This window comes from Polypterus senegalus, chromosome 2, assembly GCF_016835505.1.
Source record: "Polypterus senegalus isolate Bchr_013 chromosome 2, ASM1683550v1, whole genome shotgun sequence".
Taxonomy (NCBI): domain Eukaryota; kingdom Metazoa; phylum Chordata; class Cladistia; order Polypteriformes; family Polypteridae; genus Polypterus; species Polypterus senegalus.
This window is the reverse complement of record NC_053155.1, coordinates 154,213,586-154,229,311: the sequence shown is the minus strand read 5'-3', so window position 1 is coordinate 154,229,311 and position 15,726 is coordinate 154,213,586. Positions and strand designations below refer to the sequence as shown.

General features: G+C 38.3%; 1 protein-coding gene across 1 annotated transcript in view; it reads left to right on the top strand.

Moving 5' to 3' along the window:
* tmem30c (transmembrane protein 30C) overlaps positions 1–15,726 on the top strand; it is a 138,173-nt gene that overhangs the window by 7,029 nt on the left and 115,418 nt on the right. Inside the window, exon 3 of the mRNA XM_039744867.1 lies at positions 9,949–10,056. Within this exon, the coding sequence (XP_039600801.1) occupies positions 9,949–10,056 (108 nt within the window). The remainder of the gene's footprint in view (positions 1–9,948; positions 10,057–15,726) is intronic.

The window sequence follows — 15,726 nt, the reverse complement described above, 5'->3', positions numbered from 1 at the left end:
GCCTTCTTTGTTTCTTACCGCCACTTTGTTTTTTTTTATTCAGTTTTACTGAGCAGTCCTTAAACCACCTTATGGTTTATGATGTCAAAAAAAAAACACTGAGGAGAGGCAAGACACATGACAGCCCGCATGGAGTTTGCTAAAAGACACCTGAAGGACTCTGAGATAGTGAGAAATAAGATTCTCTGGTCTGATGAGACCAAGATAGAACTTTTTGGCCTTAATTCTAAGCAGTATGTGTGGAGACAACCAGGCACTGCTCATCACTTGTCCAATACAGTCCCCACAGTGAAGCATGGTGGTGGCAGCATCATGGTGTGGGGGTGTTTTTCAGCTGCAGGGACAGGACAACTGGTTGCAATCGAGGGAAAGATGAATGCGGCCAAGTACAGGAATATCCTGGACAAAAACCTTCTCCAGAGTGCTAAGGACCTCAGACTGGGCCGAAGGTTTACCTTCCAACAAGACAATGACCCTAAGCACACAGCAAAAATAACGAAGGAGTGGCTTCACAACAACTCTGTGACTGCTCTTGAATGGCTCAGCCAGAGCCCTGACTTAAACCCAATTGAGCATCTCTGGAGAGAACTAAAAATGGCTGTCCACCAACGTTTACCATCCAACCTGACAGAACTGGAGAGGATTTGCAAGGAGGAATGGCAGAGGATCCCCAAATCCAGGTGTGAAAAACTTGTTGCATCTTTCCCAAGAAGACTCATGACTGTATTAGTTCAAAAGGGTGCTTCTACTAAATACTGAGCAAAGGGTCTGAATACTTAGGACCTTGTGATATTTCAGTTTTTCTTTTTAAATAAATCTGCAACAATTTCAAAAATTCTTTTTTTTGTCTGTCAATATGGGGTGCTGTGTGTACATTAATGAGGAAAAAAATTTTATGATTTTAGCAAATGGCTGCAATATAACAAAGAGTAAAAAATTGAAGGGGGTCTGAATACTTTCCGTACCCACTGTGTATATATATATATATATATATATATATATATATATATATATATATATATATATATATATATATATATATATATACACACACACACACACACATACACACAGTTTGCAATGGATCATAACATATCAGAACCATAAACATTCTAAAATCCATACTCAAAGGAATATTCCTTCTTCTCACCAGCATATCATAGTTACTTAAGAACTGATTACTTCTTCATTGATTATAATTTATTGCCCACTTTCAATTCTTGCAAGTATGGTACTATTGTAATTTCTGGCCATTGCTGATCTGATATTGGATCTTGAATCATTATGTCCTACAAACTCATTCCATAGTTGCCATCTGAACCCCCTGTCTTTAATAGATGTGAACTTTACATAATTAATCTCTAAACAAATTGATTTTTTTAGAATCCAATGCATCCTCAGAGGTTTGGAAAACTCTGAAAGTGATTTTAAAAGGACAGATTCCCATGAAATAAAACTGGAGACCAAGAAGGTGTTATGTTAATCAGTGAGATCTCAAGAATAGATAAAGCATACATCAGATCTCCAAATTAGGTTCTTTACAGGAAAAGACAGGCTTTACAATCAGAATTTAACCTCTTGATGTCAAAAGAACCAGAACTACTCATCTTCAAATTGCAACATCATTATTATGAGCACAGACAAAAGACTAATAAGTTAGCTAAACAAATCCACTAGCAGGAAGTTTGCAATACAATAACAGAAATTACTAATGCAACTGGAGATAAAATCATTGGCCATAAAAATATAACTTGCATTTAGGGAGTAATACAAGTCCTTATATTCTACTCGGTTTAAAGAAGATGAGATACAGTCCAAGGAGTTTTTGACATAATACAAATACCACAGCTGGATACTCAGTGCAGAGGAACTGGGCAAACCTCTGACACTCTCGGAACTACTGGATGCTAAAAACTCATTCCAAAGTGAATAAGCAGCAGGACCTGAAGGGTACACAGTGCAATTTTATATAAACCCCCAAAAACTGTTAGTTCCACCATTATTAGCACGTTTATCGATGCTAGAGACAACACAATTATGCCACAAACTCTTTACCAAGCATTAATTTTTTTTTCCAAAGAAAAGTAAGGCTTTTTATAATGGGGATCATACAAACCAATTTCACTTCTGAATAATGATGTTAAGATACTCTCCAAAGTTTTAGCTAGAAGGAATGAGGAAGTGCTTCCTTTTGTGATATCACCACAAGACCAAACTGGATTTATTAAAGGCAGACACTTACATTAAACAAATGCCAAAGTTGTGAAACTTTTTATAGAATTTACAATGGAAATAAAATCTTGCTATATCTCTTTATATGCCCAGCTTTGTGCCCTAATAAATACTAATCATCATCAATACACCAATAATCCAATTGGTACTCTGAGTGATTGTCCACCAATTACTCAGAATATGAAACCAATGCAAGATGCACTTTTAGGAAAAGCATTCATATCAGAGGGAAAAGAACATTTTCTCTGCTCTTGCTCTGCTCTCTTTCTCTCAGGTTGAGGTTAAATTCTGCTTTGTCTTTTTTTTTTCTTGATGATATTTTTTTTTCTTCTAGTTTGTCTATTATGTTATTTGTTGTATAAGTTCAATTTGATTGAATGTAGACATTTAATTTGAAAGCATGAATAAAAAAGTATTTTTTTTCTTTTAGTAATATTGATAATAAGAATTAATATACAACTGTAGTTATTAATTAAAACACATTAGTAAAACAATTCTGCCAATGGAGAAAAGCAAAATTAACTTGACAAGATTCTTTAAAATAAGCTAAAGAGTCTTAAAAACACATTTCTTGGTAAATCAAGAAATATTACAATAAAGAAAACTAGATTTAACGGCTTGACATAAAAAGTTTTCACTTGCTTAGATTTCATTTTTTGCAGTGCAACCCTGGACAGGGTGTCAATTCACTGATGGGCACACATACATGTCCTATACTTGGCCAATATGTATATATGCCAGTTGAACTTATTAACACACCTTTAGGTTGTGAGAGAAAAGACCCACATGGAAACTCCATACAAGCAGCATAGAAACCAGGATTCTAAACCAGAAATCTGAAGCTGGGAGACAGCAGCACTAAAACACTGCATTACTATTGTGCCCGTGTCTTACATCATATATAGTCAATTTTAAGCAAGCACCCTTAAAGGGCTTTGAAAAGAAATTATTGCAAAAGCAAATAATGCATAGTAAGTACAGATAAGAGTTACACTCAAACTAATGAAATAAGCAGGGAGGCTAAATTTGATAGACAGAAAATGGATAGAATAATACCTTGTTTTACTGATAGTTTTTAAGTTAATATCAGTCATTACATATGTTTTATAATGAAAGATAATATTTTGTTCTCCTTTGGTTATTGCATAAATATATTATTATACCCATGTTATTACACTGAAATTAAATGCTGGGTGGCAGCCTTGCTAGTGCTGCTGGTTTAGAAATCCTGCATTGAGCAATACTTCAGAGATAACTGTGTCAACTGACTTTACAGTGTGGTTACATTATCCTAAACTTGTACTATCCACATTTTACAAACTGCATAAATGCAACACATTGTATATGTTTCTTTTTATTTAATTGTGATTTCTTCAGTTTAAAGAGTACAATACAGTATGCAAATTACAATCAATACAAATTTTCCAGAAAAGCATTAGAATGGATTATGTTGCTTTTGAAATCATTTCTGACCCAGGGTGACTATGTTACTACAGTTGGGGAAACTACATTAACTAATATTAGTTATGGCTAATACAGTATATAAACAAATGGCAAATGAAATGGCAACAAATTTATATTTAACATATCCTTTGCGAACGGAACCCGGGCACAGACAGGCAGACATGTTGTTTTTCACCCACCACACGTTTATTTACAAAAATATATACAAGTTAATAAGTGCTCACACAACCCCCAAGTCCTTGGCCACACACAATGCCTTTCTTCGGGCCGCCTCCACACTCTCTTCTCCTGCTTCGTCCTCTCCTCACCCGACTCCAGCCTAGAATGAAGGGAGGTGGCCCCTTTTATTTTCACCAGGATATGCTCCAGGTGCTCCCTGGCAATCATCCGCCGACACGCCCCTGTGTGGCAGAAGTGCCGGCTGTACTCCCGGAAGCACTCCGGGTGTCCCTGCTTCTCTTTCCCCCAGCACTTCCTGGTGTGGCGGAAGTGCTGAGGTCCAGGGTTCCCAAGGCATTGGGGCACCCCCTGGCGGTGACCACGGGCCCCTACAGGGTTGGGCTTCCATGCCCTCAACCTGTGGCCCCCAAAGCAACCAGGGTTGCGGCCCCCATGTGATCCAAGGTGGGCGCAGGCCCTCTTCCGGTCCCTCAAGGCGTCCTGGCCAGGTCGTCGCCCCTGGCATCCCTGACACCTTTAAATTCTTACCACTGGCATCCAAAAATATACACCAATTATTGTAGCCTGTTTAAAACTCAGATGTTGAAAGAATGCCACACCCAAAAAAATAATATTTTGTTTATGTTACATACCCCAAGTGCTACATAGCGACGGACAATAAACATTTTTAAACTCACCTTTTTATGCAGAATTCAAATGCACAATATTCTGGGAATGGCATCTTTCCTGTTGACATTCAATGGTAAGTTTTCAAGAAGTAACTGTTTAGCAAAAAATACACGCATTTTGACCATACAGATTGGTAACGGACATGATAAATATGCAACAGAAGTTATATGGGAATATTAAAAAAGTTTTTACATGGACGTTTTCACATTTTACAGTATGTTAGACAGAACTAGAACCATTACTATTCTATTAAGTCATAAACACTGTTCTGCATGAAAACATGAAATTAAACATTTTCTCTACAATTGTTTTGACAACAAAGAAAAATATTGTTTCTGGGTGGAGAACTCTTTTAAGCATCAACTGTGAAATTATTTACTAGGCACTTCAATAATTTCCCACAAACATCATCAACTGTTGCTTTTCTACTTAATTCATAGTAGTTGTTGACAAAATACCTGCTGATTTACTGATAATTACTTTTTTCTGTGGGTTAAACAAGGAAAATCTGTTACTATAGTAATCCTGAAACATGCTCCACTTATTCTGCATCTCATACCAACTTGTCCATCAAAGCACTATCTTCAGCAGATGACGACACTGACAAACATGCATCTTTACAGATCAACTTCTTTATTGATTCCACTTCAACTGCACAAATCTTAGCTCCATCTCTTTAAAGGTGCTTTTTAGTATATTTAAGGAGTAAATATAATATATTACTTTATGCACAACATAACATAGCAAGCTAGAGGGATCACAGATTTACCTGATATTGTCGCACCATTTTTATGGTTGATTGCACATCCAGATCTCTATTGAAATATTTCAACCACTTATCCAGAAAAGATACTTCATTATTAAAAGACTTAACAATTACGAATAAATAAATAGCTACAAATACATCAAATGAGTCATGACTGGACAGTTTCTGCTCTTATTTATAGTTGCAGTGTTTATGGCACAAATGTCATTGAGGGGAAAAAGACCCAGTTTATGAACTTAGGTAAGATAATTGAAAAGGAGTGACACTACATATGGATATTATTTTGAAGCCTAACTTAAGTTTTGGAGCTTTGCCTCATTTCATTTCAAACCAAACCTCTGTTGTAAGTCACTTTGGATAAAAGAGTCCGCCAAGAAAATACATGTAAATGTAAATAACAGAGCCAGAAAACTTGAAAGATGCCTATTTGTCAGCACTATTTCAAAAAAGTAGACATTAAATCCTAACATACAAGCAATTTGTGGACTTAATCACCCACATGCTTTTACTTAAGTTGATGGCCTCCATTTCTTTAGTAATGCATTTTTTAATCCTACCATTTAAATGAAATTGTAACTTAATTCTGATTATCTTTATGGATTACGGTTGGTAGTGGAGTTATTTGCACTGTTTAAATAAAACAAATCCACTGTGTTTAAATAACAAGGGAGATAGATAGATAGATAGAGATAGATAGAGATAGATAGTCATTGTCACTTTTACAAAGGAACAACGAAATTGAAGGTGCAATCAACTCAGTGTGAGGCATAAGAGTTAAAAAGTAATAATAAACCAAATAGTAATAAAAGTACTTTACAAAATATACAAATTGCACTTGTTATATATACAAATTGTACTGGTTGACTTAAGGTCTATATTGCACATTTGGAGAATGATATGGAGCAGTTTTATTCTGAGTTCAAACCCATGATTGCTTTTGGATAAAAGCTGTTTTTAAGGCAATTTGTCCTGGTTTTCATTGTTCTGTATGTCTTGCCCAGATTTTTGGGGAGATGGTTCTTTCTGAGGATTCTCAGAAAATGCAGTCTCTGTTGTGCCTTCTTCAGCAGCTCCTTGGTGTTGATGCTCCAGGTCAGGTCATCCTCCAGCTGAATGCCCAGAAACCTGAATACTGGGCCCCTTTCCACACAGACCCCGCCAATGATGAGTGGTTGGATATCAGTTTTGTTTTTTCTAAAGTCAATAACAAGCTCCTTTGTTTTTGTGGTTTTGAGGAGCATATTATTGACTGTACCACTCTGACAGCTGCTCCACCTCATCCCTGCATGCCAGCTCATCCTTCCCAAGATGAGTCCGACCACCGTTGTGTCATCTGCGAACTTTATGATCTTGATGCTATGGTGAGTGGGGACACAGTCATACAGTATATGTAGAGGGTGTAGAGGAGTGGGCTGAGCACACAACCCTGCGGCATCCCAGTGTTGAGGTTGACAGCAGTGGATGTGTGGGGGACCCAGCCTGACCTTCTGGGAGCGTCCAGACAGGAAGTCCAGTATCCAACTGCAGATGAGTGATGGAAGTCCCAGATCTTCTAGTTTGGACACCAGTCGTTGTGGGAGGATGGTGTTAAATGCCAAGCTGAAGTCCACAAAGAGCAGCCTGGCATAACTCCCCTGCTGCTCCAGGTGGATCAGGGCAGCATGAAGGACTGTGGCCACAGCGTCCTCCATGGATCTCTTTGCTTTGTAAGCAAATTGAAATGGGTCCAGGTCTGCTGGCAGGCAGGTGATGATATGACTCTGCACCAGTTTCTCAAAGAACTTCATGATGACAGATGTGAGTGCCACTGGGCGGAAATCATTCAGACTGTTTGTGATGGATTTTTTCGGCAGCGGAACAATGATGCAGGACTTAAGGCAGGATGAGACAGTGGCCTGGGACAGGGACTGATTGAAAATCCTAGTGAAGATTCCAAATAGTTGATCCGCACAGTCTTTCAGCACCCATCCAGCCACACCATCGGGTCCTGCAGCCTTCCTCGGGTTCACCTTCCTCATCACCCGCCTCACCTCACACTCTGACACCGTATGTTGCTGTTGTGACCAGGCCACTGTGATGGAGCTGCTGTTGGTGTTGCCTCAAAGTGGGCAAAGAAGATGTTCAGCTCTTCTGCCAGAGAAGCGTCTCCCTCAGCGGCCAATGAGTTGCTGGATTTGTAGCCGGTGATGTGCTGGACACCCTGCCACACCTGCCTGGTGTTGTTGCTCCTCAGATGGTCCTTTATCCTCCTTTTGTATGCTGCCTTGGCCTCTCAGATGCCTCTCTTCAGGTTCGCTCTGGCTACACTGTAAAGTGCCCCATCCCCAGACCTGAAAGCAGTATTCCTGGCTTTCAGCAGACTCTGGACCTCCCTCGTCATCCAGGGCTCCCTGTTGGGATAAATCCTTATGCGTCTGTCCCTGGTGACATTGTCTGTGCAGAACCTGATGTAATCCAGGACTGCCATAGTGTGGTTCTTCAAGTCTTGGTGATCGAAAACCTCCCAGTCGATTCACTAGAAGCAGTCCTGCAACTGTTGGGAGGCCTCCTCAGGCCATATGGCAACAGTCCTGGTCATAGTGGGAGCTGTTTCCTGAGAGGGGTATACACAGGGATCAGAGGCAGGGATGTATGATCAGACTGGCCAAGGTGTGCTAGGGGTTTAGTCCTATAGGCCTGTCTGATGTTTGTGTACAGCTTGTCCGGTGTTTTTAATCCCCTGGTTGCACACTTTGTATGTTGATGGAATTTGGGGAGAACTGCTTTCAAATCTGCATGATTAACGTCCCCAGAAATGATGTGAACAGCCTCAGGATACTTGCTCTGTTTACTACTGATGGTAATCCTAACCCTAATTAAATCTATTTCATTAAATGGGAAAAAAAATCAACCGCAACAATACCTCATAGACTCAACTTCATATAGTGCCCAGTCCTCTGGGAAGTGTTAAGATAACAATAAATGGTCCATTTCATGAGTAATGTAAATCAATATAAGATCTTTCAAACTCTTTTACCATGCTGGAATGGTATCACCTGTCAGAAATCTCTCAGGGACTTAATCCTCTCAGTTTCATGTCTATACATGAAGAGGCTGGCTGTGAACCAAGAGCTTCCAAGTTAGTAAGCAGCATCATACCCAGTTGTGCTAAAGGAGAACCTCCACCAAAGTAATTAAGCAGTAATCCGATTCTAAATTGCAACTGTGAATATGTCCTATTAACTAGCAGCAGGCTTTTCTCACTCTCTCTCTCTTTCTCAATGTGTCTGCATCCCAATCCCAAATTCACCCCAAAGAAATGGCTTGCTATGGAAATACGATACAGCATTTTTTCCTCTTCATATGCTCTACTATGTGTGCCTGTATCCATTAAATGCTGTCAAAATAGGAAATACTGTATATGGAAGTTTAGCCTTCACTGGGAATATGGGATTAGTACAGGAGGTATATGCAGGAAGAAGCTTTTACTGAGTGAAGGCTAAAATCAACACAAATTACATCAGTCCCCACTCAGCATTTAATAAAGCTTTAATAAGCTCTTGCAGCCAACAATATTTTAGTTGAAGAAAATATATATTTTTAAGGAAAAATAAACTTTCAGTGCCTTGGTTGCAGATGTGTATGTGCAATGTTTATAACTAGAGTTGCAAATGTGTTCTATTTAAACAATCACTTTGAAACCATGCACAAAGTTAATTAGCCTTCAGCGGACATCAAATCAAATCATTCTAAATAGCCCTAAAGAAAACTATAATCTTGCAGGATTTTACCACTGGCCACAAATAACAAGCTAACAAGAGATCTGTTAGCTGACCATTCCCTTCTGTCAGTGACATGATTATTCACAAGTGCCAGGTAAGACTAAGAAAAGTAAACTGCAGATGAGGATTGTAAAAAATGGTAAGGGAAATGTTTATTTGTCAGCTTTATCCACAACCCTAAATGTACAACCCCCATTTTACTCAGCACTCCCTCTGCCACTCCCACTATACTGGCCTTTAAAAGAACTTCACCAACAGCACCTATTATGACTGCAAGAGTGTTGAAACTTCACCAAAACAATATACTTTTGAATGACACCACCCTTTTCAAGTGCTTTGCTGTTGACTCACTGTCTCCTTCTTTACACAATTTACAATTCATATAACAATTTGAGTCATCATCTGATGAGACCAATGCATAACTATTTGACCTTAATTCCTAAAGAAGTGCTGTACGCAAAGCCAATATGACTCTCCATCCAAAAAGCACTTAATTTCCTGGCAACTAACACTATGAGGGTGCTTCTCTTCAGAAACAGCTCTGTTCCAAATTGTGGAAATGAACAGCTTCAGATATCCTAAGTTGGTAAAAACCTGGCTTACTTATAAAAGAAGTTAAAGAATAATTTCTCATTTTAAAACAAAGAGGAGTATGGTAAATTACAGAATCTAGATTTGCCACATTCATACAAACGAATACAAACAAGATAAAAATAAATTTACAAGCACTGAGGCACTTCAGTAGCTAAGGGATGAAGTGTATAGTCTGTGAACCGATAAAAACCCAAAAGTTTCAGAGTGTGAATTTGCTTATTAATTTTTCTTCGCCCCTTTCAAATTATTGTAAAGCAAAAGTTTGTTTTTATTATTATACAGGGTGATGTCTTCATGTATTATGGGCTAACTAACTTCCATCAAAATATCCGATTTTACATGGACTCCAGAGATGATGCACAGCTAACAGGCAATGAAAATAACTTAAAGGTAGGCCCTTCTTTTTAAGTGTACTTGTTTGTGTATATATATATATATATATATATACAGTGGTGTGAAAAACTATTTGCCCCCTTCCTGATTTCTTATTCTTTTGCATGTCTGTCACACAAAATGTTTCCGATCATCAAACACATTTAACCATTAGTCAAATATAACACAAGTAAACACAAAATGCAGTTTTTAAATGATGGTTTTTATTATTTAGGGAGAAAAAAAAAACAAACCTACATGGCCCTGTGTGAAAAAGTAATTGCCCCCTTGTTAAAAAATAACCTAACTGTGGTGTATCACACCTGAGTTCAATTTCCGTAGCCACCACCAGGCCTGATTACTGACACACCTGTTTCAATCAAGAAATCACTTAAATAGGAGCTGCCTGACACAGAGAAGTAGACCAAAAGGACCCTCAAAAGCTAGACATCATGCCAAGATCCAAAGAAATTCAGGAACAAATGAGAACAGAAGTAATTGAGATCTATCAGTTGGTAAAGGTTATAAAGCCATTTCTAAAGCTTTGGGACTCCAGCGAACCACAGTGAGAGCCATTATCCACAAATGGCAAAAACATGGAACAGTGGTGAACCTTCCCAGGAGTGGCCGGCCGACCAAAATTACCCCAAGAGCACAGAGACGACTCATCCGAGAGGTCACAAAAGACCCCAGGACAACGTCTAAAGAACTGCAGGCCTCATTTGCCTCAATTAAGGTCAGTGTTCACAACTCCACCATAAGAAAGAGACTGGGCAAAAACGGCCTGCATGGCAGATTTCCAAGACGCAAACCACTGTTAAGCAAAAGAACATTAGGGCTCGTCTCAATTTTGCTAAGAAACATCTCAATGATTGCCAAGACTTTTGGGAAAATACCTTGTGGACTGATGAGACAAAAGTTGAAATTTTTGGAAGGCAAATGTCCCGTTACATCTGGCGTAAAAGGAACACGGCATTTCAGAAAAAGAACATCATACCAACAGTAAAATATGGTGGTGGTAGTGTGATGGTCTGGGGTTGTTTTGCTGCTTCAGGACCTGGAAGGCTTGCTGTGATAGATGGAACCACAAATTCTACTGTCTACCAAAAAATCCTGAAGGAGAATGTCCGGCCATCTGTTCGTCAACTCAAGCTGAAGCGATCTTGGGTGCTGCAACAGGACGATGACCCAAAACACACCAGCAAATCCACCTCTGAATGGCTGAAGAAAAACAAAATGAAGACTTTGGAGTGGCCTAGTCAAAGTCCTGACCTGAATCCAATTGAGATGCTATGGCATGACCTTAAAAAGGCGGTTCATGCTAGAAAACCCTCAAATAAAACTGAATTACAACAATTCTGCAAAGATGAGTGGGCCAAAATTCCTCCAGAGCGCTGTAAAAGACTCATTGCAAGTTATCGCAAACGCTTGATTGCAGTTATTGCTGCTAAGGGTGGCCCAACCAGTTATTAGGTTCAGGGGCAATTACTTTTCACACAGGGCCATGTAGGTTTGGATTTTTTTCTCCCTAAATAATAAAACCATTTAAAAACTGCATTTTGTGTTTACTTGTGTTATATTTGACTAATGGTTAAATGTGTTTGATGATCAGAAACATTTTGTGTGACAAACATGCAAAAGAATAAGAAATCAGGAAGGGGGCAAATAGTTTTTCACACCACTGTATATATATACTAGCAAAATACCTGCGCTTCGCAGTGGAGAAGTAGTGTGTTAAAGAAGCTAAGAAAAAGAAAAGGAAACATTTTAAAAATAACGTAACATGATTGTCAATGTAATTGTTTTGTCACTGTTATGAGTGTTGCTGTGATATATATATATATATATATATATATATATATACTTTGAGCTACATTTGTTTTGTATGAATATGTGCTATATAAATAAATGTTGATTGATTGATTGAGATATATATATATATATATATATATATATATATATATATATATATATATATATATATATATACAGTACAGGCCAAAAGTTTGGACACACCTCCTCATTCAATGTGTTTTCTTTATTTTCATGACCATTTACATTGGTAGATTCTCACTGAAGGCATCAAAACTACTTGGTCAAATAGCCCTTACACAGCCTGGAGGTGTGTTTGGGGTCATTGTCCTGTTGAAAAATAAATGATCATCCAACTAAACTGACTTCTGCACAACACAACTGCTGGTCCCAACTGCATTGATAAAGCAAGAAATTCCACTAAATAACCCTGATAAGGCACACCTGTGAAGTGAAAACCATTTCAGGTGACTACCTGTTGAAGCTCATCGAGAGAATGGCAAGAGAGGGCAAAGCAGTAATCAGAGCAAAGGGTGGCTATTTTGAAGAAACTAGAATATAAAACATGTTTTCAGTTATTTCACCTTTTTTTGTTAAGTACATAACTCCACATGTGTTCATTCATAGTTTTGATGCCTTCAGTGAGAATCTACCAATGTAAATGGTCATGAGAATAAAGAAAACACATTGAATGAGGAGGTGTGTCCAAACTTTTGGCCTGTACTGTATATATATATATATATACATATATACACACATATATATATATACACACATATATATACACATACACATATACATATACACATACATACATAATAAATATACATATATATATATATACACACACACATATATATATACATATATATATCTACATATATATACACATACATACACACATACATATATATATATATATATACATACATACATATCTACATACATATATACTGTATATAGCAAAATCCCCACGTTCAGCAACGAAGTACTGCTTTTAAATTTTTATTAAGAAGAAAAGAAAATCTTTTTAAACTGAGGGAAAATATACTGTATTATCGTGGTATTTCCCTCCACTTGCCCTTTTACCTGTTTCTTCAAAGGTAAGTGTTCTCGTCAAGTTCGTTATCGGGTTGGTCTACTGTTGCACTTTAAGATGAACACACACACACATAGATAAACACACACACAGACCCTAACCACAACAGTGCTCCATGAATGACACACACACACTGATTAACCCTTAGCACTTTAAACCACACAAGTGCTATAGGAATAACAGCCTGTCATTCAGCACTTCAAGAGACTTACTTATTTTCGCACGAACAACAATACGATGTTTTAGTGATATCTCAGACCTAAATATTACTTTTGGTCTACAAGAATACATTTAAACATACAAAGACTCAGCACTCTTGACTATAGGCCATTCATCAGCCAAGAATACCTTCTTTATCGTATCTGTCCCTTCTGTTGAGTATAGCGCTCTTCACTCTCAGCCTTATAAACCTCGCAGCACAGAAATAATGGCAAAAATCCGGCTGTCACCAGGTGCTCAAAGAAATCTAACTTATTACTTCAATCACTCTAGACATTAAGACAAAGCATTGAAAGTTAAAGCAGCATGGTATTTATTACAAGAATAATAATACCACAAGAACAAAGAATACTAGAAAATAGGTAGTGATAGGAAAGTCTGAATATATATAGTCTTTAGAAAAAGCTTACGAAAAAGTTACAGATGACAAGGATGAATGTCTCAGGGAGGCGTTTGATTTAGCAATCGATGTTCATGATGCCTTTCTGACGACAGGGCCGTCTTCGTCCGTTCCTCTTCTTCTCTCTTCTTTCCAAACCAAGGCATATTTATTATGAAATGTCAAGCCTTGGTTTCACAACACATGCACCTGATTGGCTGGCTGTCAAAATGATTGATGAATTAATTCACTGTCCGTTTTCCCACACAACAAAACCTTTGATGTACTTTGAGGTAGCAGTCCCAGGCTATAAACTAAACTTTGTTGTTCCAGATGTCCATCCATAAAGTGATCAATAGCCTGAGGTACCAGCTCAGCATCCTTTCCCAGGCAATAAACCAAATTAGCACTAAGCTATGAACAAAAGTAAGGTGTAAGGGAAGAAAACCTGCTTTAATTTGTCTTAGTTCATCTGTTGTCTTGAACAAAATATAATGGAAACCAAAATGTACAGATTTTATACACCATAACATATACCAATAACTATCTGTTAAGGATCTCTTTGTATACCATGTTGTCAGTTCAGCACTCCGGTTGTAGTATGACCAAGCTGTGCACTGAGATTACTCTTGAGAATGCAACGTATAGTTGTCCAGGAGAAAAGCAATGTTGCCTCAAGTCAATGGCAACCTTTTGTAGGGTCTGTCCCTGAGACTTATTAATTGTCATCGCGAAGCAGAGCCTTACTGGAAATTGGAGACATTTGAATTGAAATGGGAGATCAGAGGGTATAACGGCTGCTTTATAAACGAACACCATATAAGGCCATCGTTTCTCCTTGCTTCGCGGTTCTGTACTGTTTTATTGTTCGTTTATTACGATTGCTATAGTTATCGTATAGCTATTTGTGACTTACTTTACTGTTCAGGTACCCATTTCCTTTATTTAACCCGCGGCTTGTACACTATTTTTTGTTAGTTTATTACAATTATAGATATTTATTGATTCCCTTCTTTAGCTGACTGCCTGCTCATATAAGGCGATTCGCTGTTTTTTTGTGAAGCAGCCTTTACACAGCTTCTCCGCTGTTTTATAAACGAACGACATATAAGGCCATCCTTTTTCCTTGCTTCGCCAAGGAAGCTGCCTTTTTATTTAATCCACGGGTTTTCCGCTGTTTTATTGTTCGTTTATTACGATTGTTATACCTGTAGTTCTCTTTATATAGCACGTTGTCAGTTCAGCACTCTGGTTGTAATATGACGAAGCTGTGCGAGTTCACTCTTGAGAATGCAACATATAGTTGTCCAGGAGAAAAGCAATCTTGCCTGAAATCAATGGCAACCTTTTGTAGGGTCTGTCCCTGAGACTTATTACTTGTCATCACGATGCAGAGCCTTACTGGAAATTGGAGGCATTTTAATTGAAATGGGAGATCAGAGGGTATAACGGGGATGCGAGGAATATATTGAGTGTGGAGAAACTCTAGAGACAGCGGGTGTATTAACTTGTGGATTTTTCTGTGAGTATTTGGTGGCAGCGCGACGAAGTTGCTTCTGCAAGACCGCGTTAGCATATTCTTTTCCTACCTTGTAGGAAACAGTGCGTTTTTTTTAACAGGTTTGATACATGGAAGTGATCACTCGTACTGCGTTCAGTCAGTTCACGTGAGCTGCTCTCTTGTGTGATGTTGCGATGTCCACGGCTTTATTTAATGTTAGCTAAGACCCGGCACTTAAAAGTTTCTCGCTCTGTTCTTAACTCAATTTTTCTTTTTGTAAAATCTTGATTGCTTTGTATGGATTGTAATAAAATTAATAAAAAAAAAAAAAGTTTCTCGCTACAGCAATTTTAACTCCGTTACAAAGTGATCCAAAGTCTCGTTTATACCTTGTGTCTTCTCATTAAACTTGTATCTCACGAATAAAGTATTCGACGTAGGCATGACAAACGGCAGCGGGAGCATGTCCATAAACTTAATTTAAACTTACGTTTTACACCGTGCTTTGTTTCCGCAGTAGCTGCACTTATGAATAAGCTTGTATACATTTTTCTTCAGCGCTCTCTGGAGCTCTTCCTTCTTTTCTACGTACTGCGTTCACAGTCAGTTCACGTGATTACGTGAAAGGCGTGATGATTTGACACGCAACTCCGCCCCCACAGCCATCGAGTTAAAGTC